General features: G+C 33.2%; 1 protein-coding gene across 1 annotated transcript; it reads left to right on the forward strand.

Annotated features, from left to right (window-relative positions):
• On the forward strand, positions 1-27994 carry Smp_181050 (hypothetical protein). Its single transcript, XM_018792944.1, has 16 exons — positions 1-77; positions 112-144; positions 2287-2894; positions 5491-5624; positions 7300-7569; positions 7998-8105; positions 9778-9896; positions 10754-10883; positions 11827-12027; positions 14141-14224; positions 14767-14850; positions 16319-16677; positions 20919-21186; positions 22840-22923; positions 24055-24414; positions 26252-27994. Exons 3-16 carry the CDS (start codon positions 2297-2299, stop codon positions 26570-26572), a joined length of 3120 nt encoding a protein of 1039 aa, XP_018647505.1. The 5' UTR covers positions 1-77; positions 112-144; positions 2287-2296; the 3' UTR covers positions 26573-27994.

The following is a 27994-nucleotide window of genomic DNA, read 5'->3' on the forward strand; positions in this document are numbered from 1 at the left end:
GTCGCAGGCGGGTGATCAACTCAAATGAACACTTTATTTTAGAGCGGGCTGTTTATAACTGTTTGCCGTGGTTCTGTGTAGGTTATCACGTATAAATCATCTTGTCTTCAGTTTACTGTCAAGAATTACATTACTGTGGTTTTGGTGAGGAACATTTTACATCTTTTTACCTTCACGTTTTGTACTAGTTATTCCACTTTATCAAACAACTGACAGAGGAAACCAATATTTCATGACACGTAGTGTCTTGTCTCGAAATGCTTATACTACCACCCTTAGTAATAGGTACTGGCTTTCAGTAAGCGGATATAACTCTGTCATATTGGTGATCCACTGCTACTAGACATGGAAGCCCGTTAAGCGAAAGCTTCTTCTATTCTGTCCTCAACCATTTGAATCACGTGTGGATATAAATCATGACATATAACATCGGTGGTTGGTTGAGTAATTATATTTAGACATGTAGTAATTCCATGGTTGTGGTTAATGTTTTCTTGGCGACCCTGTTATTGCATTCTAGTTCACAGCAAGAGAAATAGAGGAAGACGGTAGTAGAGTAGTAAAACTACTTATCACTTTGACTGCTGTTCCCGGTCGACTATGCACGTGTGCCATAATTAACCAGTTCACTTATCTGGTTAACCTTACATTATCCCGGACCATAGTGCCTATATATATAGCTGTTTACTATGCTGCACAACTGATTTTAGGCAATTGCTCTTGACCTGTGTCAACCAAATCTGAGTTTATCGAGGTATCTACAAGACTTCAAACCGATTTGGAATTCATTGTTTACGATCATCTAAATGTTTTGCCGTGCCAAAGGAATGGATTTTCGGAACATTTGCTTAGGTTTTTATTATCTGTAATTAGTTTACCGATTAATATTAGTGTATATGGTCTTAGAATTTCATTGATTCGTTGCATGTACATACTTCAGCGTTACTTAACATGTACATCATTGTAAGTACAACTTTTACGGTAGCGCTACCACGCTTGTTTCGTTATTTCATTGATTTTGTCCATTTACTTTATATATGATGTCATACTAAATTTTTTAAGCTCCAGCTCAGTCAGTCAGTCTGCTACAACGTAGGACCAGACACATATATACATCGGTCCTAGTTGTCATACCTCGTTAGCACAACAAACTGATGTCAAATGTTTGAATATCTCCATTTGGTTTTGGTAGTCGGGTAGTACTTCTAGCCTTTAAATAAACTAGGTTTGGAGGCCGAGTACGAAAAAGTATATTTGGTAATGTTGGCGTATCTATTTTCAGAGCAAAATGCACTGCTGGTACCTACATGTATTTCGCTCCCAACACACTACATGAAATCTGTTTCTCACAATTCTCATGTTATCCAGATTTTCACTGAATCCAACGTAAAAAAATATCAGTGAACTTTATTCAGCTTTGTAAGCATCAGGTAAAATATTAAGTAGTGCCTTAGCCTATTAATAGTTCTTTATGGACGTATAAATAGTCTCTTAAACAGTTTTGTCAACCATATATGCAAATCCCTCCCAGCTTTACATAGATCACTGTAGCTGCAGTTACCAAGTTCTAACTTCATTAATGTAGTTAAGGATCAAGTCTTTCTTATCAGATAGGTTCGTTTAACTGAATAAGAAAAATCGTGCATTTCTTCTCACTTAGTCGATTATTCCAGTGCTTGCGTGCGTTGTATCGCTCATGGCATCTTTCTTAATCATTGAATAAAGTTATTCGGTAACTTTTGAATGGCAAATTGTTCTCTCAGTTAAATTTACAGGCTTTTTTTACTGACCTAATCTACGGTTGACAAACTTCCCACCAATCATGGGAAGAGGAAACATTCTAATGTCATTTGTTGAGGATGTATCCGTCAAAAAATCATTAATTTTCAACTTAAGCTTTGTTGCTTTAGTAGGATCCCAATGCAGAACGTTACGATTTAGTTTCTCTAATTTACAATAATCCGAATTATTTATTGACTCAGTTGTAATAATTTTACTTCTCATAGTTAAAAAGATTCATGGGGTTAAACTATATTAATGGGATCATATCCAGCATGTACATGCTCTGCATAATTGGCGAAGCGGCTGCTTAAGTGTTTAACAGTCATCTAACATTCAGTCCATAGATTGGACTTTCAAATAACGGAACTCTTTGTCCGACTTGTCTGTTTCTTATCTTCATTTTCAATGTGTTATTAGATATACCATTTAATAATTAAAATTTTTTGAGTTGTTATTTTCCCTGAGACTATGTGATTTTCATCTTCGGTTTATGTCTTGGTTTAGATACTTACAAATGAACTTTTTCAATTGGCTCGGTGGGTGGAAAAAAGATTCCAACGATGATAGTCAGTTAGACTTTTCGTTCCTATTTCCTGCCACCATTGGAGTAGGATCAATCGTCATTTGTCTTGTTGCCCGCTACCGGAATGAGTTATTCGATTTAAAATCGACTGTGTTCCGAAATACAAAGGATGAGAATGTTTCTTCACGTCGTGGCAACTCCTCTTCCAATTTCAAGAAGAAACCAAAACATTCCAACAAGTCTGAATCAAATACTCCTCATATTCGAAAAACGGAGGTTTCACAACCACTTGTAGTCGAGACACTAGCTCCAGTCGTACCTGTTCAACAAAAGGAATACACATCAGTTCAGCCTATTCAAATTAAACAAGAAACAGTTAGCGAGGCAACAGATGGGATTGAGGCTGAGTTCTTTAACCCCATTCCAAAGAGGCAGAAAAAGTCTAAACGTTCATCTAAAACGAAAGACACACAAAACCATGGTTTAAGTGAACAAACTGAAATCGATCCAGCATGGGTTACGGTCACTTCAAAAAAGGTTAAACTTTCCAGCCGAAACACTCAGAAGAAGAAGAACGTGGATAGTGAAGGTAAACCGATGTCGAATTTCATACCTTATCTAACTATTATTGTTAATTGTTTATATGATTTAATAAGGTAGTTTTTATTAATTGATATCATCCAACCGTTTAGTAAGAATCTGGGAGTTTCAAACCACCTAGTCTTGTTTCATGTCTATAGATTTACAACTTCATCCTGTCAAATGTACTCCCTCGTTTCCATTTTCCATACGGCAAACAAAAAACAGCATTTAGGCCGTAACTGACTTTGACCAATTATTGATTAGTCTTGAATATAGTGTTGCCCTCATCTCCAAGGTCATAATTAATTTCAAACTCACATATATGTACAAATGTTGTGGTTTTTTAAACTACTACTTGCTAAGTAGGGAAAAACAGCAAAATTACCATCCCCCACTATTGTGAAACCAATTATTTCTATGCCATATTTGGTGTTTTTCCTGTGAAATCGTTAAAATTCTACTAATGATCTCAAGGACAGTAATAAATAGCATTCTCGCTATTATTGGAAAGTACTATACATAAATCACCATCTTGTGGTAATCAAAGTACCAGAGATCGTTTACTAGTTACTTTCATGGCAGTATCCAACTCACTATCGCATATTATGCACTAATATACGGTCTTATTCAAAGTTCTTCAGGCTTTACTGAAAGCAAGTGTGAGAAAAATACCTAGTGAAACCCCTAGTTACTAAACTTGCATGTTAAATGTGCAAGAAAATGATTTTTGTGTTCTATCCCCCATAGAAGAAAGCTTTCAATTCATTGTGTTTTTACGTAGAATAAAGTTTCTGAGTGCACAATAATGATAATTGTCAAACTGTTTGTTATGTAACTCGATTGGATTTTACCAACTTGCGTCACTTGTGACATAGGGAGATATCGGTCTTTCAACCAAAAAACGAGTTTACTGCGAAGAAGTCCTTTCCGTTCCACTTTATGGACGTGAAACATAGTCAATTAGAATAAAGGATACTCGTAGGTTACTAGTATTCAGTCATAGATCTCTATAAAGCATCGCTCGTATATTTTGGGACCACGGAGTAGCCAATACCTGGGTCAGAAATAGGATACGACGTAAGGATGGCAAATCAATTAGTGGGGTAGTAAACCTTCAACTGAGGTGGTCGGAACGAGTTGCATATGCCCAACCATCACCTACCTCGATAGGAGACGTTTTCTAGTGTAGGAGTAAGCTAGAAAAAAACTAGGGGCGACCAAGCCAAAATATGGCATCAGTGTGTGAAGTCAATGACACTTGAACTTAGCTATGTTAATAGGTGTAGATTTTCTGGTTGTGGTCCGCGTGATTGTCGTACCCAGTGATTAGAGACTTTGAGTGATATGGCTCAAAATCGTTTGGAATGTGGCAGGTGAATCCGTTCATTGCCTTTCTTTAGATTTCTGGGCTTCTAAATTCCTCATAACTTTTTCTGTCTTTATTTTACTAATTTATATTTTCTTTTCGAGTCTTATCTTCAATGTTTAACCTTTCTTATTGCCATTGATACTGTTTTTATCACTACTATTGGATTCGCGGGCGTTTTTCAGCAAGTTTCTCTACGGGATGGAGTTGCTGCCCCCATGCTCAGCCGTACTTCTTTACCCGGGCTCGGGGCCGGTAGTAACTCCAGTAGAGTTACAGGCGTACATTCGACAAAGTGGTAATAAGTGGTACTATATTCCCTTACAAGCGCATAAACAAAGCTACGTGGGTCTCACCAAATCACACTACAGCGAAACAGACCGGTCATATTTGCATCACTACAATTTCAGTAGGTCAATGGGTGACGTGAGAGCCAAGCGAGTTGACATAGCTCTTGAAAAGATGGAAAGTTTTACGTATCTGGACAGTATCATTGATAAACAAAATGGATCTGATGCATATGTGAATGCACGGATTAGCACATCAAGGACAGAATTCCTACAATTAAAGAATATTGTGAACTCAAAATAACTGTCAGTCAACATCAAAGTTAGAATCTTCGATTCGAATTCCTACACAGTTCTACTGTATGGAGCTAAAACTTGGAGAACTACTACAATCATCATCAAAAATGTACAAGTATTTATAAACAATTGTCTACGCAAGATACTCCAGGTCCGTTGGCCTGATACCAACAGCAACAAACTACTGTGGCAAAGAACAAACCAAATACCAGCCTAAGAGGAAATTAGGAAAAGATGTTGGAGGTGGATAGAACATACATTACGTAAATCATCAGACTGCATCATGAAGCAAGCGCTAACTTGAGATCCTAAAGGGAAGAGGAAAAGAAGAAAATCACAGAATATACTGCTTCGGGAATCGGTAGCAGACTTCAAAAGGATGAATGGCAACTGGAAACAAGTGGAAAGGATTTCCCAGGACAGAGTTCGATGTAGAATACTGGTGGGTGGCCTATACTCATCCGCTAGGGGTAACAGGCGTGAGGAAGTAAGTACTTCTGGGATTTGACCTGACAAGTTTATTTTTCTGTGCTAATTGGGTATGGTAACTTAAACCGATGTGCATACATACAGGTTCTACGTTGTGACTGATGGACTGACTATGTAAATGTTTTCTCTTTATTCAACCATTTATTCTTTTTGTTTTGTTCCAGGAGATCAATCAGTGTCGGAAAATCACTCACCCATTTCTGTTGCTGAATCACCGATCCAAAATAAACAAGCAAACAATAAGCAACAAGAGCTATCCACTAGCAATAAATCTAGCTCCTCCATTGTAGAAAATAAGGTTTGTTACTTTAATAAGCTTTCTTACATTCTTTTACACATACTTCGTAGTTTCAAACAATTATTCAGTCAATCGATATATCTTACACTAAAATGACTACAGAATTGTTGACGTTTGATAGAAGTCCTCAAAGTAACTGTCCCCAAGACACTGAGATACGTACATATTCAGGGAACCTTAAAACATGTATGTTGTGAGTGTAAACTTGTCCCACATTTGGGGTAGGTAGTCTGCTGTTATTGTTCACCATTATAATAAAAATCACAGAGCCTAGTACATAAATGGTCACATGGTTCGTTAGTTTACAAACGTGCTTCATTCTTTTAATGTTATGTCTGTTTACTATGAGAAAAGATAATCTATTGAAATAGATCTCAAAAGCGCGAAACTGTTTCTCCATATGGTCTTATCCAAATACATAATTTCCTCGCCAAGTAATTTTTACCTATTGTGAAAATTAGTTTTCTCAACTGGATACTACACATATCCATTATCCTGTCTACTTTAGTAAATTACAGTACGTTCACTCTATGAAACACTGAATCCTGTTTATGCTAATTTAAGTTGTAAATATCCTAACATAATAACTTTTATTGAAAAAAGTTAACTTACATGTTATTTATAATTTCCGTGAAAGTTGAGTACCCGTATGATCGTTGTCGTCGTCAGTATGTTAAAACAGTAGTTTGTATATTCGTTTTCCTGGTCTTATTGTTGTGTGAAAATAGATCACATTAAAAAGCATAACCCGCATTTGTAGTCCCATTAATTGGTTTCAATGAATTATTGTACGTTTGATCCATTCCACCGTTTCGTTCATGAAACTTCTTTGCCATTTATCTATCAAACTAATTTTATTGTGTTAATTTCCATATTATTATGTATAACACTCGAGTAGGTTGGCTTATCTGGAGGAACTCCGTGTCAATAGCTTAATTGTTTTATAGACATAGTTTGAAAAATTTCTAAATTAAATGAAACTAATATCTGTCACGTGTTCCATCTTAACATGTAATTGTGACTGATACAGTTTATTATCAGTAGAAAAACAAAGAACTCGCCGTTTCTAAATGTTGAAAGCTAATCAAATAAGCGCTTATAGAAAAAAGTAACCATGCCATAAAATTATTTCAAAACCAAAAGAGTTTTTAAAAGGATTGAATTAGTTTCCAGAGTAGATTGTGTGAATTAAGTCGTTTATCAACGCAATTAATCAAGAGTACAAAATATTAAAAAATATATCAGATATTGTGGAAGGAAAGTAAATAATAACATAATCTTTGATACGCATCTACGTAGTATAGTGGTGAGGAATTATTTCAACCCTTCGTGATTTATTGACATTTTTACCACTCAACAAATACAAAAGGTGGTTAAATTTCGTCTTAGTTTTTGAATGCAGCAATCAGATCGCTTAATATTCAACTCAGATATTTAGTTTTTTTTGTATGGACTCATTTATATACAAGTTTATTTGGTATAGCTAATCTAATCATGTAAGTACTTTATAACTACTCGTATCACGGGTTACACTTCACTTGATTGCATTTCACACAAAAGCTGCTAATAATAAATGTCCCTAATATCAAATTTTTAATGAATTTAGTAACAACATCGTGTCATGTGCAAATGAATAGTCATATATTTTTTTGTTTAATGTTTTTTGACCTATTAGTCTATGAATTCGGAGTCAAACACAGACCAATCATGTCCTACTAAGCGGTCGAAAGCTCCTGCTCAAACTCAATCCACGAAAATTGAACATAATGAGAATACAAAGTTGGGTACCGTAAATTCACATAATTCAACACCTTATGAGGAGTTGTTGTACAAAAATCTTGGTGCTGAAACAGTAACAGCCATCCGATCACTGATTCTGAATAGCGAAACCCATACTTCACGTCCTTCCGAAATCCCTCCTTCATGTGGTGAGGTGAATAAACAAGTGAGTCAAAGCATTCGTTTAAATCCAGCTTGGAACGCATTTATTAAGAATTTTTAACATAATACAGCTACGTAAAAAGTATTCTCTTTGTTACTAATATAGTTTTCTAAGACTTTGTAAACAATAATTTTCGGTCGAGTGGTAAAGTTTTATTCGATTAAAATTAATTATTATCAAAAACCACTAAGTAATCGGTATTAATTTAGTTAATCTCATTTGTAAGTGAATCTATTTTGAAGCACTTTGATGTACAAATGTTTTAAAAATGTAGGAGGATGTGAAAAGGGTTCATAGCATCAATTTATGTTTCATTGCATTCATTATATCGTGTTTCAATAGTAATTCATGTGAAATGGTTTCTAGTATCTTGTTATACTACATTCAGTGATACAATGTTATATTCACTGTCGGTTTTTCTATTTACACAGAAAATATCGTCTGTGGCTCCTAAAAGTACGGATCATCTGCCCACAACAAGTGAACTCCTATCGCAACATATGACAGCCCAACTACAAGCGAAAGAAGCTGAATGTCAGGTAATAAAAATACTGCCATATATATATATATATATATATATATATATAATCTCCAGTTATAGTGGCAACAGGAATGGTAAACCCTTATAATCTTATTGTTAGAGTGTGTTTATTTTTTGAAATTCGGCATCCACTCTTATAATCAGATGAAATATTGCTGATTATCGACTGGAAGATTTCTTCCATAAAATAACAGTACCTGTGGGAAGTGTATTCCTACGTTAGTTTCTTTCACCTATTGTCCTTTTAAAGTTTAGAAACCCGTATGCATCGCTGATTTGTAATCAATGTTTTTTTTAATGTGAGTCCCTCGTATTCACCAAGTCTATGTAGAAACATTCCTGCTGTCTAATAACAGTAGATAAAACTTTATTTAAAGTAATTGTGAACTTTTAGTTGTTAGTATAAGCATTTTACATGAAAACACTTGTACTAATGACTAAGGCTTGATAATTTTTCCTCGTGTCAATGTGCTATGGAGACCTCAATCAGTGCACATTTGTATCAGTTTCTGTGTTGCACATGACTGAGTGACTGATTTTGCATAAGGGAGCGTTTTTTCTTACCCTGATCATACCATATTTACTTGTAACTGTACTGATACTGAACAATACAGACTGATCACAAATATGTTGCAAAACTCAGAACCTATCCAAAATGCATTTCGCTTCTTGGTACTTAGCCCAACTTATTCTTAGCCAGTGAATTCCCGTATGTAAACATGTACTTCGCATAATTTAAATAGATTAAAGAAAATAGCCTACATCCATGTGTAATTTAGAATTATTTAACCTGTCTGTATCGCTTTTGATTCATATAATACTTCACGTTAATATAAGAATGAAAATTATTTTTGAAAGGTCAGTTATTTTGTTTAACTAGATGAGTTTACATACAGAGACAATTTTTGATTAATGTTAATGTTCAAAGATATTTCAGATTTCAGTTGTTTTTATGATTACTTGCATCATTTCTTCCAATGTATTGTCTTTTATTAGCCATAATTCACATTCACTCAGACAGGCATAGGATAAAATTAATAAATTCAAAGAATCACTTGTAATTGGTCGGTGGACACGGAAAGTCTTTCTAGGGGAGTTGGAAAACCCTGATTCCAAACCAATGGTGTACATGGGCTCCAGTATTCTGAGGGAACAAGTGGCGTATGAATCAATTGTTGATCACCGGCTACCATGGGACTGTATCTCCTCACGATGTTCTACTGCCTTGTGGATCAGACCTTTAGGTCAAAGTCTTGGGGTTTGGCCCCCTAAGAAAACCACCTGCTTCAGTCTGGGCACCCGGGCAGTATCACAGTTCACACACAAATCAAATGAGATTTATGTGGCGCATATGTATCTGGTGCTTCCTTGTACCAATATTTATGTGTTTAAATAAATAAAACTTGTGATTAATTTCCACTAATATAGTTTGTTTTTATATTTAGTTTCATTGTTTATTAAGATAACCAGTTATCTGTTGTACACTTGACGGCTATTTAAAATAAATTCCTTTTACTGTAACTACGATTGTGTTGTTTAAGAAGAAATTTAGGGAGAGCACATTTCACGTATCTAGTAGTATTTCATATTTAACTAAACTGATATACACTTTGAATTGAAACTGCTTTGCAGACTATATCGTTATTATTATATTTATTTATTTGTTTCAGGTTTTGCGTACTGAAGTTGTCCATTTAAGAGATGAAGTCAAAATACTGAAAACTCTAGCTGTTAATCGTGTACCTGTTCAAAAGCCCATGACTGATGCTGAAACAATGACTGATCCAATGTAAGTTATGTGTTACTAATCTGTCACTAATAATCATCATGATAATAATAAACTTATTCATTACTATATGTTTATCTACAAATCAGTAATTTTCAGCACCAAATAAACAATATTACAATAAATCCCACTTTAACACATTATATATAACTATTAGATATACATATAACTATATTTTACCAGTGCTTATTTTAGCATTCATCTTCAACTGTAAACAGTTTCAACCATTCCCGCATCGTGTAGTTTGTTGAATGTTGCATCAGTTTTGATGTAATTTCCCATCGTTTCTCAAAAGAATAAACAAGAAATAAAAAAATATCCTAACCAATATGATATTTCCATATGATAAATTGTTGGTTTTTTACAAAAAAACCATAAGTACATTCTAAGATTCATAGACATAGTTACTCCGTCAACACAAATCTAAATTAGGAATATTTATTACAGTAACTTAGCAGTTTGTAAAAGAGTTGACCCAAAAGTGTTATTAAGCTAGTCACTTATTTTTCTGATCTCTGTTAAAGATTTTAAACCCATTTGGCTTTCTGTATTCATTCAAATTTCAAATGAGTAATTAAGATTTCAAACAAAGATTTTTAGTCTCTCAGAGTGAAACATTTAGTGTTTTAAGGTTAAAGTTACCAAATATAAAAATTGTACTGTTAGTTTCTATTTGAGCGTTCTGCTAAAGACCTATTGTTTCAATCCATATGAATACGAAAACATTTCAAAACCCCAATACTTAGCTTAAACATAGTGGATATTAATAAGATCTTGATATTTCTACGCGAAAGTTTCTTACCTCTCAAAGTCAAACTCCGTTTATAAATATCCTTATTTCCTATTTTCCGCATTGTTAGTGAATCACCGGATATTAAATCCTCGTTTCCTCAACAATCGACTGATTCAGATGCAATTCTACTGTCGACTCTTCAAAATGAAATTGCCCGTTTAGTTAAAGAAGTAGTTATCTATCAGCAACGTAGTGAAGTAAGTCGATACTCTTCTGTGTAATATAGTCGGCTAATATTAACCATTTTCGAGTAATTTAATTTTGGTTCATTATAACTTACATTAGTGTGTAGATACTGTTTTAGGTTTCACGTTTGTAGAAAATTTTGTCTGCATTATAAATTTGTGTTAAACGGTTTGATGAAAGAGTCGTTTATTGTTAAAATCGAAAGGAAATCTGATCGATAGAAGGCATAGAATGACACAAAGTTGTCAAGTGATGGGTGCTCGTGAAATCGAGTTATTGACGTAAACCTTCGAATGATTTAAAATTAAAAGCAAGAAAACTAACCAGTAGAATATGTTTCTTGTGTAATAAAGTGACATGCCTATGTACAAAAGACTGATACAAAAAATAACATGATAAACTGACGTAGGTAATTGAAAGAAATTAGTTTTTAATTCACTGATTCTCTAGTCAATTAAGGTTTGACTGTTAAACGTGATTTCAATTCACTATATCACTCTATGACTGTATTATCATAAAAATTGTACTACACAGTTTTGTTTTCAGCACCAGCTTTTGGTCCGCCTTATTGATAAATACCTTTAATATGTTTCTAGTGTCATAGCACCAACCTTTACACCTTGTTAAAAGCATCTAGCTTAACAAAACCACTGGCTAGATTTTACTAAAACTTCAACTTGAATTCAACTTAGATAAGAGGTACTAATTAAGATATGATAATTTCATTTTTCCCCTTTTATCTAATTAATTTTAACTCTCCACAAAACTGTCTTCACATGCACACATATGGTTGTTCAGAGTATTTACGAGATGTTATTACTTTCTATTTGGTCATCATATTATTATGGGGTAGCAATTTCAAATATTTTTTTAATCAATCCATTTAGTAACTAACCCCCTGACTTACGCAATAGTATTATTTTCATGCATCGATTAATTCACTAATTTTAATAGAACTTGAAAAGTCGTCTGGATACAGCCAATAAGAAATTATCCGATTCCAAATCTAAAGCTGCTGATGAAACTAAATTATTACAACAAACTGTAGATACACAATCAGAGAAATTATACAATCTAGAGTCTGAGAATAGTCGGTTAGAAAAAGAGTTAAAAGATGTATTACAGAAAGCTGAAATTCATCATCGAAAATCTGAGGTTTGTCAAATTATGTATATGTCATTATTATAATTCTTGTTGTTTCTATAAATCACTACCAATAACCATGCATATTAATCTATATTCTAGTTTATATGATTAAGACTGTTCAATAATGTTTTGTAATTAATAAAGTGAAAATTTGATTAGATGCTGAGTGTCAGTGTACAAGTGGTATTATAGAGTGGATCGATGTTTAAGGGTTTCTTGGTCTTGACACTATTGGTTATGTTTCGACTACGTTTATTACTATCCAATGCCAAATCATCTTGGCAATCATTATTATCATAGTTTAGTAGTCAATAGGAATTTATCATATATTTATCTACATGCTTATGCGTGATTATTATACTTTTAATGCACGTTATTATAGGTCAAGGACATTTTTAAATGTGAAAATTTCATGTATTCATTTACATCAAATATTGTTGACTCATCTAAATCATACGAATATGACTACTTAATAATTGATCAAAAGTTGCTTGCTTTCTGAACTGATACTGTGTAACGTAAATTTGTAACTAATACAATCTATCTAATGTTTGTCTACCGTGGAGATTTCGAATTTATCATATGTCTATATGTTTAACGCTCATAATAATCTAATTCTACAATCAATTGCAATCAACTTAATTATCTCATATGACATTATTGTGTGTAGCTTTAGATTTGTAGACTTTATGACCTAACTTGTATTTAAGATTATCAAATGATTATTGATAATAAAACGTTTCTTGTTTATATATTCCAGTTCTTTAAATAAACATCGTATGTAGGCTATTCTACTTTACTATTTGTTCTACTGACCTTTGTAACATATCGAATAATAGTACCATGTTCTCGATTATTATCATAGAAACTACAAGTTCAATGACAGTTGTAACCTCGTTATCGTATGGTTTTAAACACGATAGATATTATACGTTTTGCATCAACATTAAGGGTTTCATATGGATACAATAATTCATTTATACACATATCAAGTATCATTTCGTCCATGAATTAACATTAGTAATAATGATAACTAAACATTCTGATTTCTAGCAACAATGACTTATTCGTCGACGTATGTGGAGCTTAAAATAAGGACATAGATCTTGAAAAATAATAACATACATAAGATTACTCTACATCTATTTTCATTGACATCGTCTGATAAATTTGGGATCTTGTAAAGTAATGTAATTTATAATTTATTTATTTATTTAAACACATAAATATTGGTACAAGGAAGCACCAGATTCATATGCGCCATACAAATCTCATTCGATTTGTGTGAGGACTGTGATACTGCCCAGGTGCCCGAACTGAAGCAGGTGGTTTTCTTAGGGGCCCACACCTTGAGCCTTTGACCGAAAGATCTGATCCACAAGGCAGTGGAGCATCGTGAGGAGATGCAGTCCCATGGTAGCCGGTGATCAACGATTGATTCATACGCCACTTGTTCCCTCAGGATACTGGAGCCCATGTACACCATTGGTTTGGAATCAGGGTTTTCCAACTCCCCTAGATGGACTCGCCTTGTCCACCAACCCAGTTAAAGCGCCGGACATTCGCTTTTCGTCCTCTCAATTTCGTAAACAACAGTAATACCACGAGAATGCAGTGAGTAGGACTTCCCTGGCAGAGGCTATATATTCGCTGGCCATGTGAGAGCATTTGGAGAGGGAGAGCGGACTCTCCCCACTCTCGGCCGTACCAGGGCATTTGGGGGCCGTATAAAGGGATATGAATAAAGTCAACTGCTTATATAACGAAGATTTCAGTGTTGGCCTGTGTCATATATCTTAAGCTTACCGACTTACAAAATATACTGAATAAAAAAATATACTGAATAAATATTTACACCATTTCTTTTTTGAGTATTGTCAGTAGCTGTATATGTAATTTGATTCCAGCTGTCATAGTTAATAGGTGTAACACAAGATATACATATGTATTCCTAAGTGATGAAATATTTGGTGATTTTGTTATATTTACTTATGTTAATTTGCTGATGCGATCTAGAAATTTATTCAATGAGGCTGTAACACATGCATATCGTCATATAATCACACTCAAGGACATATAAATATTTTATAATCTGACCTTCTAACCTTCTCATTTGTTGTAGGAGGCTGACCACATACTCACACAGCGTTTAGAGGAACTAGAAGTACTCCGACTAGAGAACTCATCTTTCAGGAGCAAATGTGAAGTGAGTTTATGATATATATATATATATGTTGTGTAGGAAGTTAGATAATATCCATTCTTTCGAACAGGATAGGTCTTTAATCAGTTTGTAGGATAACTTCAGTGTGAGCAATTTCATCATCGTTTTGTAGAGTTAAAGAATACGTCACCGGGTGTAAATGAGGAGTAATTATTGGTTTAAACATGTTGATGACATCTCAAGGTTTAACAACAGATATTATTGTGTATTGAAAAATGTAGCTTTTAAAATGTCTCAGCTGGATGGTATTAAACATATATCGCAATATACATTTTACTCCATTTATGGAACAACAAGTCATGAGTTTGTTGGAAGTTTCATTCTATTAATCTTAAATAAATGTCTCATCTGATAATTCATTTGCAAATTCATTTGACGAATACTTAATTAGAGAGAACCAACAGCAAAATCTTATAATGTAAATCAGGTTTTATCAAAATCCTCGTTTCTCTATTTATCGAATGCTTGTATAAGGTTACCTTTTGAACCTAAAAAGTATTATATTCACTGTTTTCGAACTTCAGGCATTGGAAAATGGAAACTCTGTTCTTCGAGAAGAGAAAGACATTCTAACACGCAAATTCGACGAATTAAGCAATAAACATTCCGTAAGTTTTGCTGATCATTATGTTATCGTTACTATTGGGTCTAATCATCTATGATCGTAGGCGTTTTATGATTAAAATATGGTAGTTGGTCTCATAGAACGATTCATCTATCATTTCTTGTTATTATAAGTCCATTTCACTTTTTCTTATCAAGAAATTTGGAAATACTGGAATATGATCTTTCTATTTATTATATATATTCAATGAAGATAAACTTTAGAATAGAAGAAATCACCAGTTTCTAATCACTGATCTTTAAGTTGAATTTATCAATTCTTCACGTAGAAATTCTGTAGCAGTTTTGTTAACTCAAATAGGATTGACCCACAGTTCACTGAATGATCATGTGTGTTGCGTTTAACTACATAATACTATTGTGCTTAATATTATCGTATGAAATATATAATTTGTGGGTAGCAATGGAATCCGAGATGCTAGTTTCGCCCTACTTGGGGCTCGTCAGTAGGTTGAACCTCCTTCCTTATGTTTATGTTCACGTTAAGACTCTAACCCAGTATCTTTCACTTCAAACATCAACATTTTATTCCTGGTGAAAATGACTGACAAAATTACTCTTCAAATAACTGACAGTTGCTCACATTTGTATGTAGTTTAACAATTGATTTCCAAATCTCGCATTCAGGACACGAATGCATCGCATTCAAGATTAGTTTGCTCATATGCTATATCTCCTAATAGGCACATTTACGTCTTACCAACATCTATAGAATATAGAAAGCTGCAACTTTATTTTTAAAAGTATGGTTTCGTTGTTTTTTTGACTTCTCTCTGTGTCTGTGACTGCTTTCAAAATATTTTGAGTGGAATTTTACCCACTTCGGAAAAAATGTATTCCAAGGTCGAAAGTTATTTACAATTGTTTTATCAGAAATGTAGTTTTCACAATATAGCACTAAACTACTAACAATTATTCTTTGGTGTTTTGTGTATACTTCTAAGCATTACATCGTTTTTCTGTATTTTAATAAATCAATGCATGCAAAGTGAATACTATTTTAGAAAGTAACAAGTTACAAGTTTCGATTTTTTCCCTTTCGTCCGTTTTGAATTTTATCTGCACGAACTACTTTTAAGTCTTGTTGATAATGTTAGTGGACCAATTTATTCTTTTTAAATCATATACGAAACTTTCACTAATACTCCTGGACTAAACGATGGGTTTTGTCATATAGTTGCCTCAAATATGCACAAGTTTTCAGCTCGTTCACAAAACTCTTAAGAGTATGAAATAAGGTGATCGAATTTAAAACATCCAGATCTTATCTCTATTTCTCGTACCAACAATAACAAAGGATCGACGAGATATAATAGTATTTACTGTATATGATTCTTTAGGTTATCATAAGATTTCCCTTTGCAGCTAAGTTATTCCTATCTTCTGCGTCTATATTTGTATTTCCATTGACCTACGCTGCTTGATTATTATTGTTATGCTTGCTTTTAACAGAGTATTCTGTCCGAATTGACTGCATCTCAATCACAATGTAACGTACTTCGTAGACAAATGACTGGATATGATGATCGTCTACGTCAAATAAATGATCAACATCAAATTGTTGTAGATGATATGAAGAATCAGTTAACATCATTATTATGCAACCATGAAACAAAGGAAAAATCACATATCAATATGATAAATACATTAGAAGCTAAACTAGAGCAGTTAACTAATGAAAATAATGAATTAAATAAGTTACTTAAACTATGTGAAAGTGAATTAGAACATTTACGTACTGCTCAAAAAGTTACAGTAATTCAAAGAACTAATGAAGATAAATTTATGCAAACTGTCGATGATATTCAGAAGTAATCATATTTTTAATTTTACATTATATATATATATATATATATATATATATATATATATTAATTCCTATTTATTTATTTATTTAACACATAAATATTGGTACAAAGGGGCACCAGATATATATGCACCACACAAATCTCATTTGATTTGTGTGAGGACTGTGATACTGCCCAGGTGCCCAAACTGAAAAAGGTGGTTTTCTCAGATGGCCACACCCGGAGTCTTTGACCTAAAGGTCTGATCCACAAGGCAGTAGAACATCATGAGGAGATACAGTCCCATGGTAGCCGGTGACCAACGATTGATTCATACGCCACTTGTTCCCTCAGGATACTGGAGCCCATGTACACCATTGGTTTGGAATCAGGGTTTTCCAACTCCCCTAGGTGGACTCACCTTGTCCACCAACCCAGTTAAAGCGCCGGACATTCGCTTTTCGTCCTCTCAATTTCGTAAACAACAGTAATGCCACGAGAATGCAGTGAGTAGGACTTCCCTGGCGGAGGCTATATTACGCGTAGCCATGTGAGCGTATTTCGAGAGGGAGAGCGGACCCTTCCCACTCTCGGCCGTACCAGGGCATTTGGGGGCAACCTTCCGTTTGAGTTATGTTGTTACATGCTTCATAATAAATCGAGAGTTAACTAAAAGAGAAAAAAATAACATGAGTAAAACATAAAATTAATATCATTTTAATTATGCGGTTTATTGTGAGTGAATTGATACTTCGGACGATAGTTAATTATAAACGAGTTATTTACACGAATAGATTGAATCAATTTACTTCCCTCTCTTAGTTTCTTTTATTTTAATGTATTATTTATTTTTCGTATTTAGATTCGATTATAAAATTAAATTCTACAAAGTTGTTTTATCGAATGAATTATACCAACAGATTTGTACTTAGTTCCTTATTCTCCTTAAGTGTCAGCTAGTTTAAACATGAATTGTATATTGCGATTTGTATGGTCTTTAGTTCTATGTTCAATCGAAAAGGTGCATTCGAATTTTTGTATGTTTTATATTAGTTTACTAGTCTATTTAAATACTGAAAATACTGGTACCATCATACGTATGTAAACGTGTTTACAATAAATATGCATAAAAGATGAAACTAAAGTAATATTAAAGTGATATAATCAATAAACATTCTTTCTATGGTTTGTCCTCACGTTTACACACAATTTCGGTATGCTTATCTCTTCACTTTGTGTAAGAATCACATGTTTTCTTTTCGCCCACACGACTTCTGTAAGTAATGTGTGCCAATGAACAGCAAGAGTGAAATATTTATCTCACTCAGTTCTTTAGGTGATAGTTGATTACAGATATGCCTTCTTGAGCATCAAATGTTTTGTTAATTATGACCAGTGGCGTTCAATCCGTTTCAGGCGTGAATCGGTTATCCAACTCATGTAATGGATAAGCGTTGCGCAATATTGTGAATTGGTTGGAGTTAGACATTAATACTGTTGGGTGCTGACTCAGTAGTCTAGAGGTTAAGCGTTCGTACGCGAGACAGAAGGTCTTATGTTCGATTACCACGTGCAGGATCTTGAATACGTACTGTTAGAGTCACATACTAGTACGAGAAAACTGCCCACTGTTTTTAAGTTTTCGGTTGTAGTCTATCTAAAATCGATTCGTGATTTAAACTCCGAATATTAATGATCTTTCAAAACAGTTCTTTCAAAATTCATCATTTTTTGACATGCTTTGATCTATCTGTTTTTTGTACATCAGTCGTAGAGAAATTATTGTCTACGGCAGTTTAACATAAGTTACCGTAGTAATTATACTGTACTTTTATTATCTCAGTTATGAATGTTTTGTCTTAGCCTTTTCAAAATTAAGTTTTACAAACTGATGTATTTTTCACATTGAAGTGTTGATTGTTATGTTGAAAGAATAATTAACTGACAGTATTATTATGATTAATATATTTGAGATGAGAAATATTAAAATATTACTCAACAAATATAAGATGTTCTGCTAGTTCCAAGATACTTTTTCCGTCTACCTTGATCATAATAACCTGAGATAATCTACGATATACTGTTAAGTAATAGTTGAGTACTGAATTCTCAACGTACGGTTTCACACAATTAATTTATTTGGATTTCTAGTTTGTTTCGATTGCTTGTAACTTAATTTTGAGCGTTGATTGCTTTTTATGTTTTGAATGGATAACGGAATTCCGTACATCTGATAGGCTTTTCCATAATGTCTGTTTTAATAAACCTGAAATTATTTTTCCTTTTGATATCCGTGTTTTTTGACATTTAAGCACATTCGCCTTTTGTTTATGATAGGTTTCTGTGGAAGTTTACTTAACTTGGTGTCAGTTTTTTTGCCATCAATTGTTTGATCAAAGCATTCTGTGCCTATGTCAAGGCATCTTAATCATCATCAACATTCAGTCTCACAATCAAACTCACCTTCAACTATGATGGTGATCGAGACATGTGTTAAATGTACTGAACCACGGGTAGGGTTCTTGTTGTCTAGTGTAAAGAATAGGTTATAAAAAAGGTAGTGATCACTAAACTATGATGTGTCACTAATCATCATTTTTTGCTCGGTGCACACTACCTGGCTATTGTCCGTGTAATAAACTTAGTCAATAGATCGAGATATTTTATCAGTTTCAGTCATAGTGGCAAAAGTGTATTCGCTTTTTATGTTGTTCTGGATCATAATTTCCAGCATACCTTCTTACTTTTTCACTATATATTCTCATTATCATCGCTACTACATTGTTTAACTCCTTTACAATTTATTTCACTAATTTCATCTCATCGTGCTAATATAATATAGCTAATTGGGGTAACATTTATTTTAACCAGGTTCTATGTTAAGGGAGACCCATTGATTGAGGTTTAATAATAGTACGATCACTATTTTGCATTAATTAACAGTCTATTGGTGTTGTATTTATTTACATCTTTACTTGCGTCCTATATAACTGTAATAATGACAATACTAAAATCAAAATTCACGTACGGAAAGGACTTTTGGTATTTACTCTTATTATTCATTGCAGTACTAAATAAGTATCATCAGTTTTTAAAAAAAATTAATTTTCAACTTTTCAATCTATCTCATTGAAGGCATATCTTCTCTAAGTTACTCTTCCCAAATATTTACATCTGATAATGTAACCGTCTTATATTCATCTTTAAAATCCAAGTTAAAATGGTGCTGTTGAGAAAAAAAAATAGAATAGCACTAATAAATGTATAAAGCATACATATATTGTATCCTTTATACATGTATATTAAATATCTTTCTTTGGATCAATGCACTTACAACCGATATCATCGATTTGTACTAAATATAATAGAAAAAAACTCCCTCGTAAACTAGTTATAGAAATGTGCTTCAAAACTAGAAAAAACAAATTGATCTCCGTTTCATCATTTGATAGATGTGCATATTTTTAAATAAATTTAAAAGTTTACCGAATCAAGTTCTCTAGAGAATGTAACAATATATATATATATATATATATAATTTTGTATCATGTATAATATGCTCCTATGTGTAAAGTTAGTACTTTAATAGCTAAAAAGTAAATAATAACTGATCTGTTTTTGAGCGTGAATCACTTCATGGCATTCATCATAGTCTCTTATTACACATTGCTGATTTACAGGAAAATGTTCGAATTTTCAGTCGTGAACTACTTAGAAATTAGTCGTTGGCAAATATATGTATTTCATTCTCAGAACAATTATGGGTGAAAAAAACTATATGAATGAGTTTTTAGTTGAACAGTTTTTATATTCACCAGATATAGTTTTATTGAGCATTGGTGCCTTCTAACTTATTCATTCGATATATGAAATTACTTTACAAACATTGTCCTTGTAGCTAGTCTGTGTTCTCTAGATATATCGAATATAAGTTAGCTATCAGTATAGGCTTGTGGAGGTTATCGAGTTTCACGGGAATGTGCCGATCAATGTTAGACCATTGATAAACTGTAGGCACCGGACATTCTAGTATGAGACCTTGCAGTGCACACATACAACTCCGCACACCGAAGTCGAACTATTCTGTTACAAAATATCCCGAATGTAATCAATATATTTTGTTATAGATATCGGTTTCAGATCGCTTTTCTTGGATAAAATCTGATTGTTCTGGGGGGAGGGCTGGTTCTTTTCGTTCTCTGCTGTCTACTAGTATTTCTGGTTATATTTTTTGCGAATCACTCTCACTATTATTTTTTCTCCAGTAACGATTCTTCTCAAATCGATGATGGCAAATCAAGCAGCATTAATCATGAAACCATTGTTCAAATGAATGATCATACAGACCAAACAGAATCGGATCAATTTATTGTTGAGTCTAGTGAATACAAATTATTACAAAACCAAATTGATCATTACAAGTCAGCATTGGATGCCACTGAATCAATGCTATCTAAATTACAAACGTCCGTGGATGAAGAAGAAGCACGTTGGCACAAAGCATTGGATGCTGCAAATATTGAAAATGAATTGGTAAACGAGTATTTTTAATAATTGTTTACTTTATTTTAATGAAATTACATTTTTCTAATATGTCTGTAGAAATAAGAAATTGCTTTCTATTCTTTTTGTGACAATGATGTGTTGTAATCAGTTTTACAATTTTTTGTGTCTGATCGCTTTATTGCTTATAGTTCCCATTTATCGTATTTTTGTAATATGTGATATTGTGAATTGGTAAAATTTAGACATTAACACTGTTGGATGCCCGCTTAGGAATCTAGAGATTATGTGTTCGCTCTCGAGATAGAAGGTCCAGTGTTCGAGTTCTGTGTGCGGGATTGCGTATACACACTGCTGAGGAGTTCCACACTAGGAAAAACCTGCTGTTCAGCGCTTCCAGATTTTCGATGTTGGTCTAACATTGATCGATCGATGGTCTCAATGAAATATATGATATGTTAATGAAATTACATACTGAAACGTAATTCATTTCTCAAATATAAAATCTAATATTTGACTTTAAACGAAAGTCTTTATGTGTAGATAGAGCGATAACTCAATGGTGAAGGCCTTCGACTTTCAGTCATTAATTCACCAATTTAAATGATTTGGTCAACTGGGAATCATCATTAGCCCTTATGTTTAGCGTGTGATTCAACGCCAAGCATACAAATGTGTACGTGGTAAATGAGTTTATCTTAGGAATAGTTATATTTCCCAGTTGTTTGAACCGCACTGATTGAAAGACGATTAAAATCGGTGGTCTGCTAGCAGTTCAAAGCTTTTTATATGTATGTATATTTATCTATTTATGCTTAGTTCATATTTAAAGGCCCTTAGAAAATGTTACATGATAAAACAACATTGTTCTCTTCAAGTGGATACATGAGTTGAGTAATTAAGTGGACTTTTAGCTTTAAAGGTTTTAGTACATATACATTTGATCAAAGATTAAAGTGACCATTCAATAGTTTCGTTTTTTATAAGTGTTGTTTATTTCGAAATAATGTGTCTTTATTTATCATGATATTATTTTAGTTGTTTTATTAATCTCATGATCCTTTTTAGCGAGAATGCAGAAACTTTAATCAGCAAGACCTTCTCTCGTATAAATTACTTAGCATAGCCCTTATAGGGTGAAAGGGTTTTGCAAAAACTCAGTTTTATTCCCCTTTTGGGGGTCATCACAAATGGCTTCCACTTAGGTATCACTAAAGACCAGGTAGCATTAAATATCTGTTGGACTCCTCCGCACCATGCACCACAACTCCACTAGCTATTAACCGCAAGACCTTCAGGTTTCACTTAAAACTCTTAACTTGGGCATATTGAAAGTGAAATAGTTGTTACTAGTGTTCCATTATGTGATCATCGCGTTATATCACTATTTAATTAAAGTGAAGATTGTATCATTGGACTCTGAGCCGGCGGTTTTAGTGGTTGATCATTGGCGTTTTATAGATTCGTTAAAGGTGATATTTATTGAATAACCTTCAAGATATATCTCTCAGTTTAATTTGATTGAATCGTAAATTTTCTGGAGAAAACTTCTTACAGTCTAAGGGAAAGTCTAGTACTAAATTTTGATTGCTACACAATTATATGAATTTAACTGATCAAATTATCCAATTTTTTCCATGAGTATGTCAATGAATTAACTAAACTTTTTTGTTTACGTTCCAGTTAAAAACGAAATCAATCAAACTTGAAGCTGCTTTGAATGAATTAATAGAAGATCGTAATACTTTGACAATGACTATTGAAGAGGTTAGTGTTTATACTACAAAGTTGGTTATTATTTTTACGATAACAGTTGTTTTCCTAATAGAAAAGAGAAAAAACAATCACATATTCTGTAGAGAGTGTTAACTACCCCTGCAATAATTGTATTTCCTAAAATGTATGGTCTTTTCAATACTTTTGGAATTTTATTTTGTCCACCGCTCATTTCATATAATTAGGGCATTTAATTATCACATAACTGGTTATCAGTCTTTTGATAAATCGTTTCTCACTGAAGTATCTAAAAATATTTAGTAAAGATTTTTTACCATTCTCTTTGGAAGTTACTTTCAATACTTTTGTTATTATTACAACTTATTTTGTCAGTAATCACCCTGGTTATTAAAATGTTTCATGTCTATCAAGGAAGACGGTTTTTTTATAATTACTCATGTTGATTAGTTTAGCCGGCATGACTATAATTTGTGGACGAATCAATGAGATTAGGAATAGCAAATCTTGTATTTGGGTGCGAAATTCATTCACCACACAGCTAACATTTTGACATTATAGCTAATATCATTTTGTGATGAAAGCCATTACTTTAACGTATAATCTGAAATTCTAACTTTGAACTCTACTTCTAAATTCTTACATTAAGTTACAACTCTCTTTTGACAGCGGCAAGTAGGTGAATTGTCTTAAGGTCACACTAGCGTCGTTCGGAGGTCATCCATAAATGATAGTCCCTCCATTCGGCCTTTTTTCATAAATCTCAATATTTGTTTTCTTTTATATTGATAGATCACTGTAGCAAATTAAAATGTACTGGTGAAAATTTTAAAACTAGGAAATTTCGAAAGTAAACAGCCTTCAGTAGATATGGTTCAAAATGAATACAATTCAATTCCTCTCTCTAATTAACTGTAGCTGGCCTCATTATCCTTCTTTAGCAAACCAATGTCATTAACTATAACCCTTAAGTATTCTATAAATTTAGGTTATTAAATAAATCGTTTAACAGACTTCTCGTCAGGCTATTCAAAAGTTAAATAATGATTTGAAATTCACACTTTCTATACCTAATTGTTGAGACCAAAAGATCTTTGTTTAAGCTTTACTGAAGGATAATTATTGATAGTCTACATCAGTTTTATTCCTTTTTCTCATTATCAGCTTCGTAAGAACAGCCAGTTTAATGATTGTAATCTGGTTGCAACTTTGACTGATAATTCTCTGACGACAACTATCAGTACAGAAAAGAAGTTGAACAAGTCGTCATCCACTTCACCATCACCTTCATCTCCATTATCAACAACAGCGACAACAACTGATGATACTGATGAACAAAACATGTCCAAATCCGAATTGATACGTTTAGTTGCTAAATTGCGTAGTCTTGTTGAAGTGGAACGTAATGCCTTAAAACAAGAACAATCATTATCAGCTGAGTTAAGAACAAAATTAAACGATGCTGACTCACACGATGATCAGAATTGTAATTATTCAAATAATAATTGTTCAGACGAGAACCCGGTAAGTTTCCTGGTTTTATTATTATTATTACCATTATTATGATTAAGACATTTTAGTCAAGATGTTATTCACAGATTAGATCTAGTGGATCTTGATAAGTAAAGGACGTTTCCATCCTCTACTTGTCTATTTATTTGTTTGCGACACAATGTTACAAATGAACAATAAAATAAATATGCACCACACAAATTAGAAAGTGAATTTATGAAGAGAAAGAGGATTAAGATCATCAGAAACAAAATAAGTTAAAATAATTGAACGAGAGACAGGTCATTATAGAAGGTTAAACCAAGAAAGGTTTCTTTCAGCTAAACTAGCTCTGAAGAATGTAAAATAAATTACAACCGGACCGCCAATGAGTTACACCATCTAAGAGATTCGAACTAGAGTTTCAATAAATCGACAAATTCCTATTCTAAACAGCCTTATTTCATACCACGGTTTCGTGTTATAAACTGACTACTACCTCTGCTTTTACAAACCAGTTTAGAGTCTTCAAATAAAGCTCGATGTAGAAGTCTTTATGATGACTTTTCTAGCACATACTCAAACCACCAAACCCAGTGTTTCAAATAATGACACAGGTGATTCATCATCGCCCAAATCTCTATCTAGCACTACAATATATATATATATATATGCTCTTTCTTGTGATTATTTCACTGTTGAGATGTAGGTGGAAATAACGAGAATACAGTGTTCGCCGTCTTATTTCTTTCTTATTTTGATGGAGGTTTCAAATCTGGTAGTATATAATCGACTGTTAGTGGGAATCCAGTTGATCGTTCCTGCCCCTACTCTGGCCTTTATTACTATATGAACGCCAACTAAACCGGACAAAGACCCTATAGGGTCTACCGTTGAACTCACGTTGGACGAGTTTTCGAAATGAGCCAATTCGTAGCACTTCTGGAGTCTTGAATACGGATCCCTAAAATAGAATACATATCGATATCAAAACTTTTCAAAAACATACCCAAACCTATCCGTTGTCCAATCTGCACTAGTGTGTGAATGTTGAAGAAAGCTGGTTTGAATAGCACATGTAGTTTTGGAAAATATGTATCCAGAATCATATTTACTGTAAGCATTCACGTCTTCGGTCAGGACAAAAGTTCTACTATAAAAGAGTTGGTGGGTGAATTGAAAATAAATGTAAACAATGAATCGAAACAAAACAGATGAAGAAAGTGAAGCAAAATAAAACAAAATCACGTATCTTCACTCCTGTTAGAGGATTTGTACGCAATCATAAGCCGATCTAAGTTCGACAACACTAAAAAGCTAGAACCGCTTAGTCCTAAGATGGGACTCCTCAGGTATCCTCATACACAACTCCTTACGTAGGAATCGAACCCTGAATGCGCCTTGCTTACGTGTCCCATAGTAGGACGAAACAGTCGTTCAGGTTTTTAGTGTTGATCTAACTTAGGTAGGCTCATGATTTCAATGAAATTCAATGATCTTCACAGCCTCATACTGGATTTTCGTCATAACTTCTTGGTAGAACTTTTGTTACCATTAAACCACCTGAATCATAGTTCGTTTTGTAAGGTTTAAGGTTGTAGCATATTGGTTAAAAATCAAGTGCTTAAACTAATGAACTGCTAATACCTCAGTTCGGATAACTAGCTCAAATCCGCCATCAATGTCGATCTTGCGAAAATCAACGTAACATTACCTGATTTGGTAATTATGTAACACCGTAAAGTTACTAATAGTAAATCTGTTTGTACTGAGTGCATTAACAGATCACTATACTTTTGATTTTTAATCCTCTAATTCTTTGTTCCTGTTCGTCTGTATATTGTCGTATTGTAATGTATTTTCTATTCCAGTGTTGATCAATAGTCGTACAGAAACTACAGATGACGCCATAAATCATAATAATACTGGTGATGATCATTATACCAATATGAAAACTAATTCTCTGCATAATCATTCAAAAGATGGTATACTAGAAACTGCTGATGTCAAGTCTGAACATCTGAACAATTGCTTTGATGTAAAATCGAAAGTTCCAGATTGTATACCTCCGCATGAAATATCGTCAAACGACAATGGTTACATTCTTCTATCCAACGGTATAAATAAGGAGTTAAATGGACAACCTAATCATGATCAAATTGATAGTAATAATGTTGATGATAATAATTAATATGAAATTGCAATATAAATATGAATTTCTCTCCCTAAATGTTCTTTTCTGTTCCTCCATTTTTGAACTTCTCTTTTTGTTGCTTTCTTTATTGTGTTAATTTTACTTACAGTCTTCTTTCAACTGATGTTTTGAAAATTTGCAGTCAGGTAGAAAAAAAAGCAAAGAAAAAAAGAACCGAAATGAATAATTTCTTCATTTTATCTATCCTCTCATCTTCTTAATGATTTGTCATATATTTGATAATTTGGGATTTGTTGTAATATTTGTTACTGGGTTTATATTCTATGTCTGTGTGTGTGTGGACAGTGTTTGTGAAAAGTGCGTGCAATGCTCTAGGCGCACCTGGTGATTACTGCCACTTGTGAAACTAGTTATATTTATAATTTATTAAAACATTACTTGATATCGAATTGTACTCTTTCTTTTTTTTCTGAGTAAAGTGAAATCAAAGAGAACATATCGAGTATTGCATAGGTGAATTTAGTCTACAAAAAAGTTACTTTATACTTCTGGTATATTTTTTCTGTTGTTGTAAATAATTTTGGTTTTTGCAATCTGTCGATATTTTACTGACGTATGTTCATTCAGAATTCCTTTTGGTTGTTTATATTCATTATATAATCTTTATGCACATGGTAAATTGAAACGTTTAAGTAGTTGTATTTTCGAACAAATTATAAGTCAGTTTCACATACTGAGTGAAAATATAATGCATTCTATTGATCATCTCTCCAAAAGTGCCTTGAGTTTTTTTTTACAAAAAAGTTTTTGAAAAAAATATCTACTACTTCACACGTTTGTTATATGAGAGATGTAACGGGATGTTTAAAACGACTTTCCTACTGTAATACTACTGGTCCAAAATGCCTATTGTTTTCTACTGTGGTTATTTCGATAGTACTGATGATTAGTTGTAATTCATTAGGTGATCAGACACATTATCCTTGTTGTATTCTTGTTTTTCTTTATTTTTCTCTAAACACACATATTCTCATTCGTTTTTTTTAAAAAAAAACAGTGATTTTCTGTTTTTTCATTAATGGATACGAAAAGTAATTGGAACCGATTTATCTGAGAACTTCATCACTTTTCCTTCTGTCTTCATTTGCCTTTACATAAAATTACTTGTGGATAGGCTTAGACACGCATCACTTTTTTTCTTCCGCTTTGTCTTTTCAAATCGTTACATTCGTTTCCCCGTACATTTTTACATCTAATTGAACATTGATGAATTGTATGTGTTATAGCCGAAAAGGTTAATCATAATTCAATTAAAATTTGTGCTATAGTTTAGTAAGAACTAAAAAATTCAAGTGTGATGTATGCTTCTCTATATATTTCTTCAATTTCTTTTTCGTACTATATATTTGTGAAATTATGTAATAAATTTGTTTCTTTTACAGAATGAAATAATTTGTT

The sequence above is a fragment of the Schistosoma mansoni genome, chromosome 1 (assembly GCF_000237925.1).
Source record: "Schistosoma mansoni strain Puerto Rico chromosome 1, complete genome".
Taxonomy (NCBI): Eukaryota; Metazoa; Platyhelminthes; class Trematoda; order Strigeidida; family Schistosomatidae; genus Schistosoma; species Schistosoma mansoni.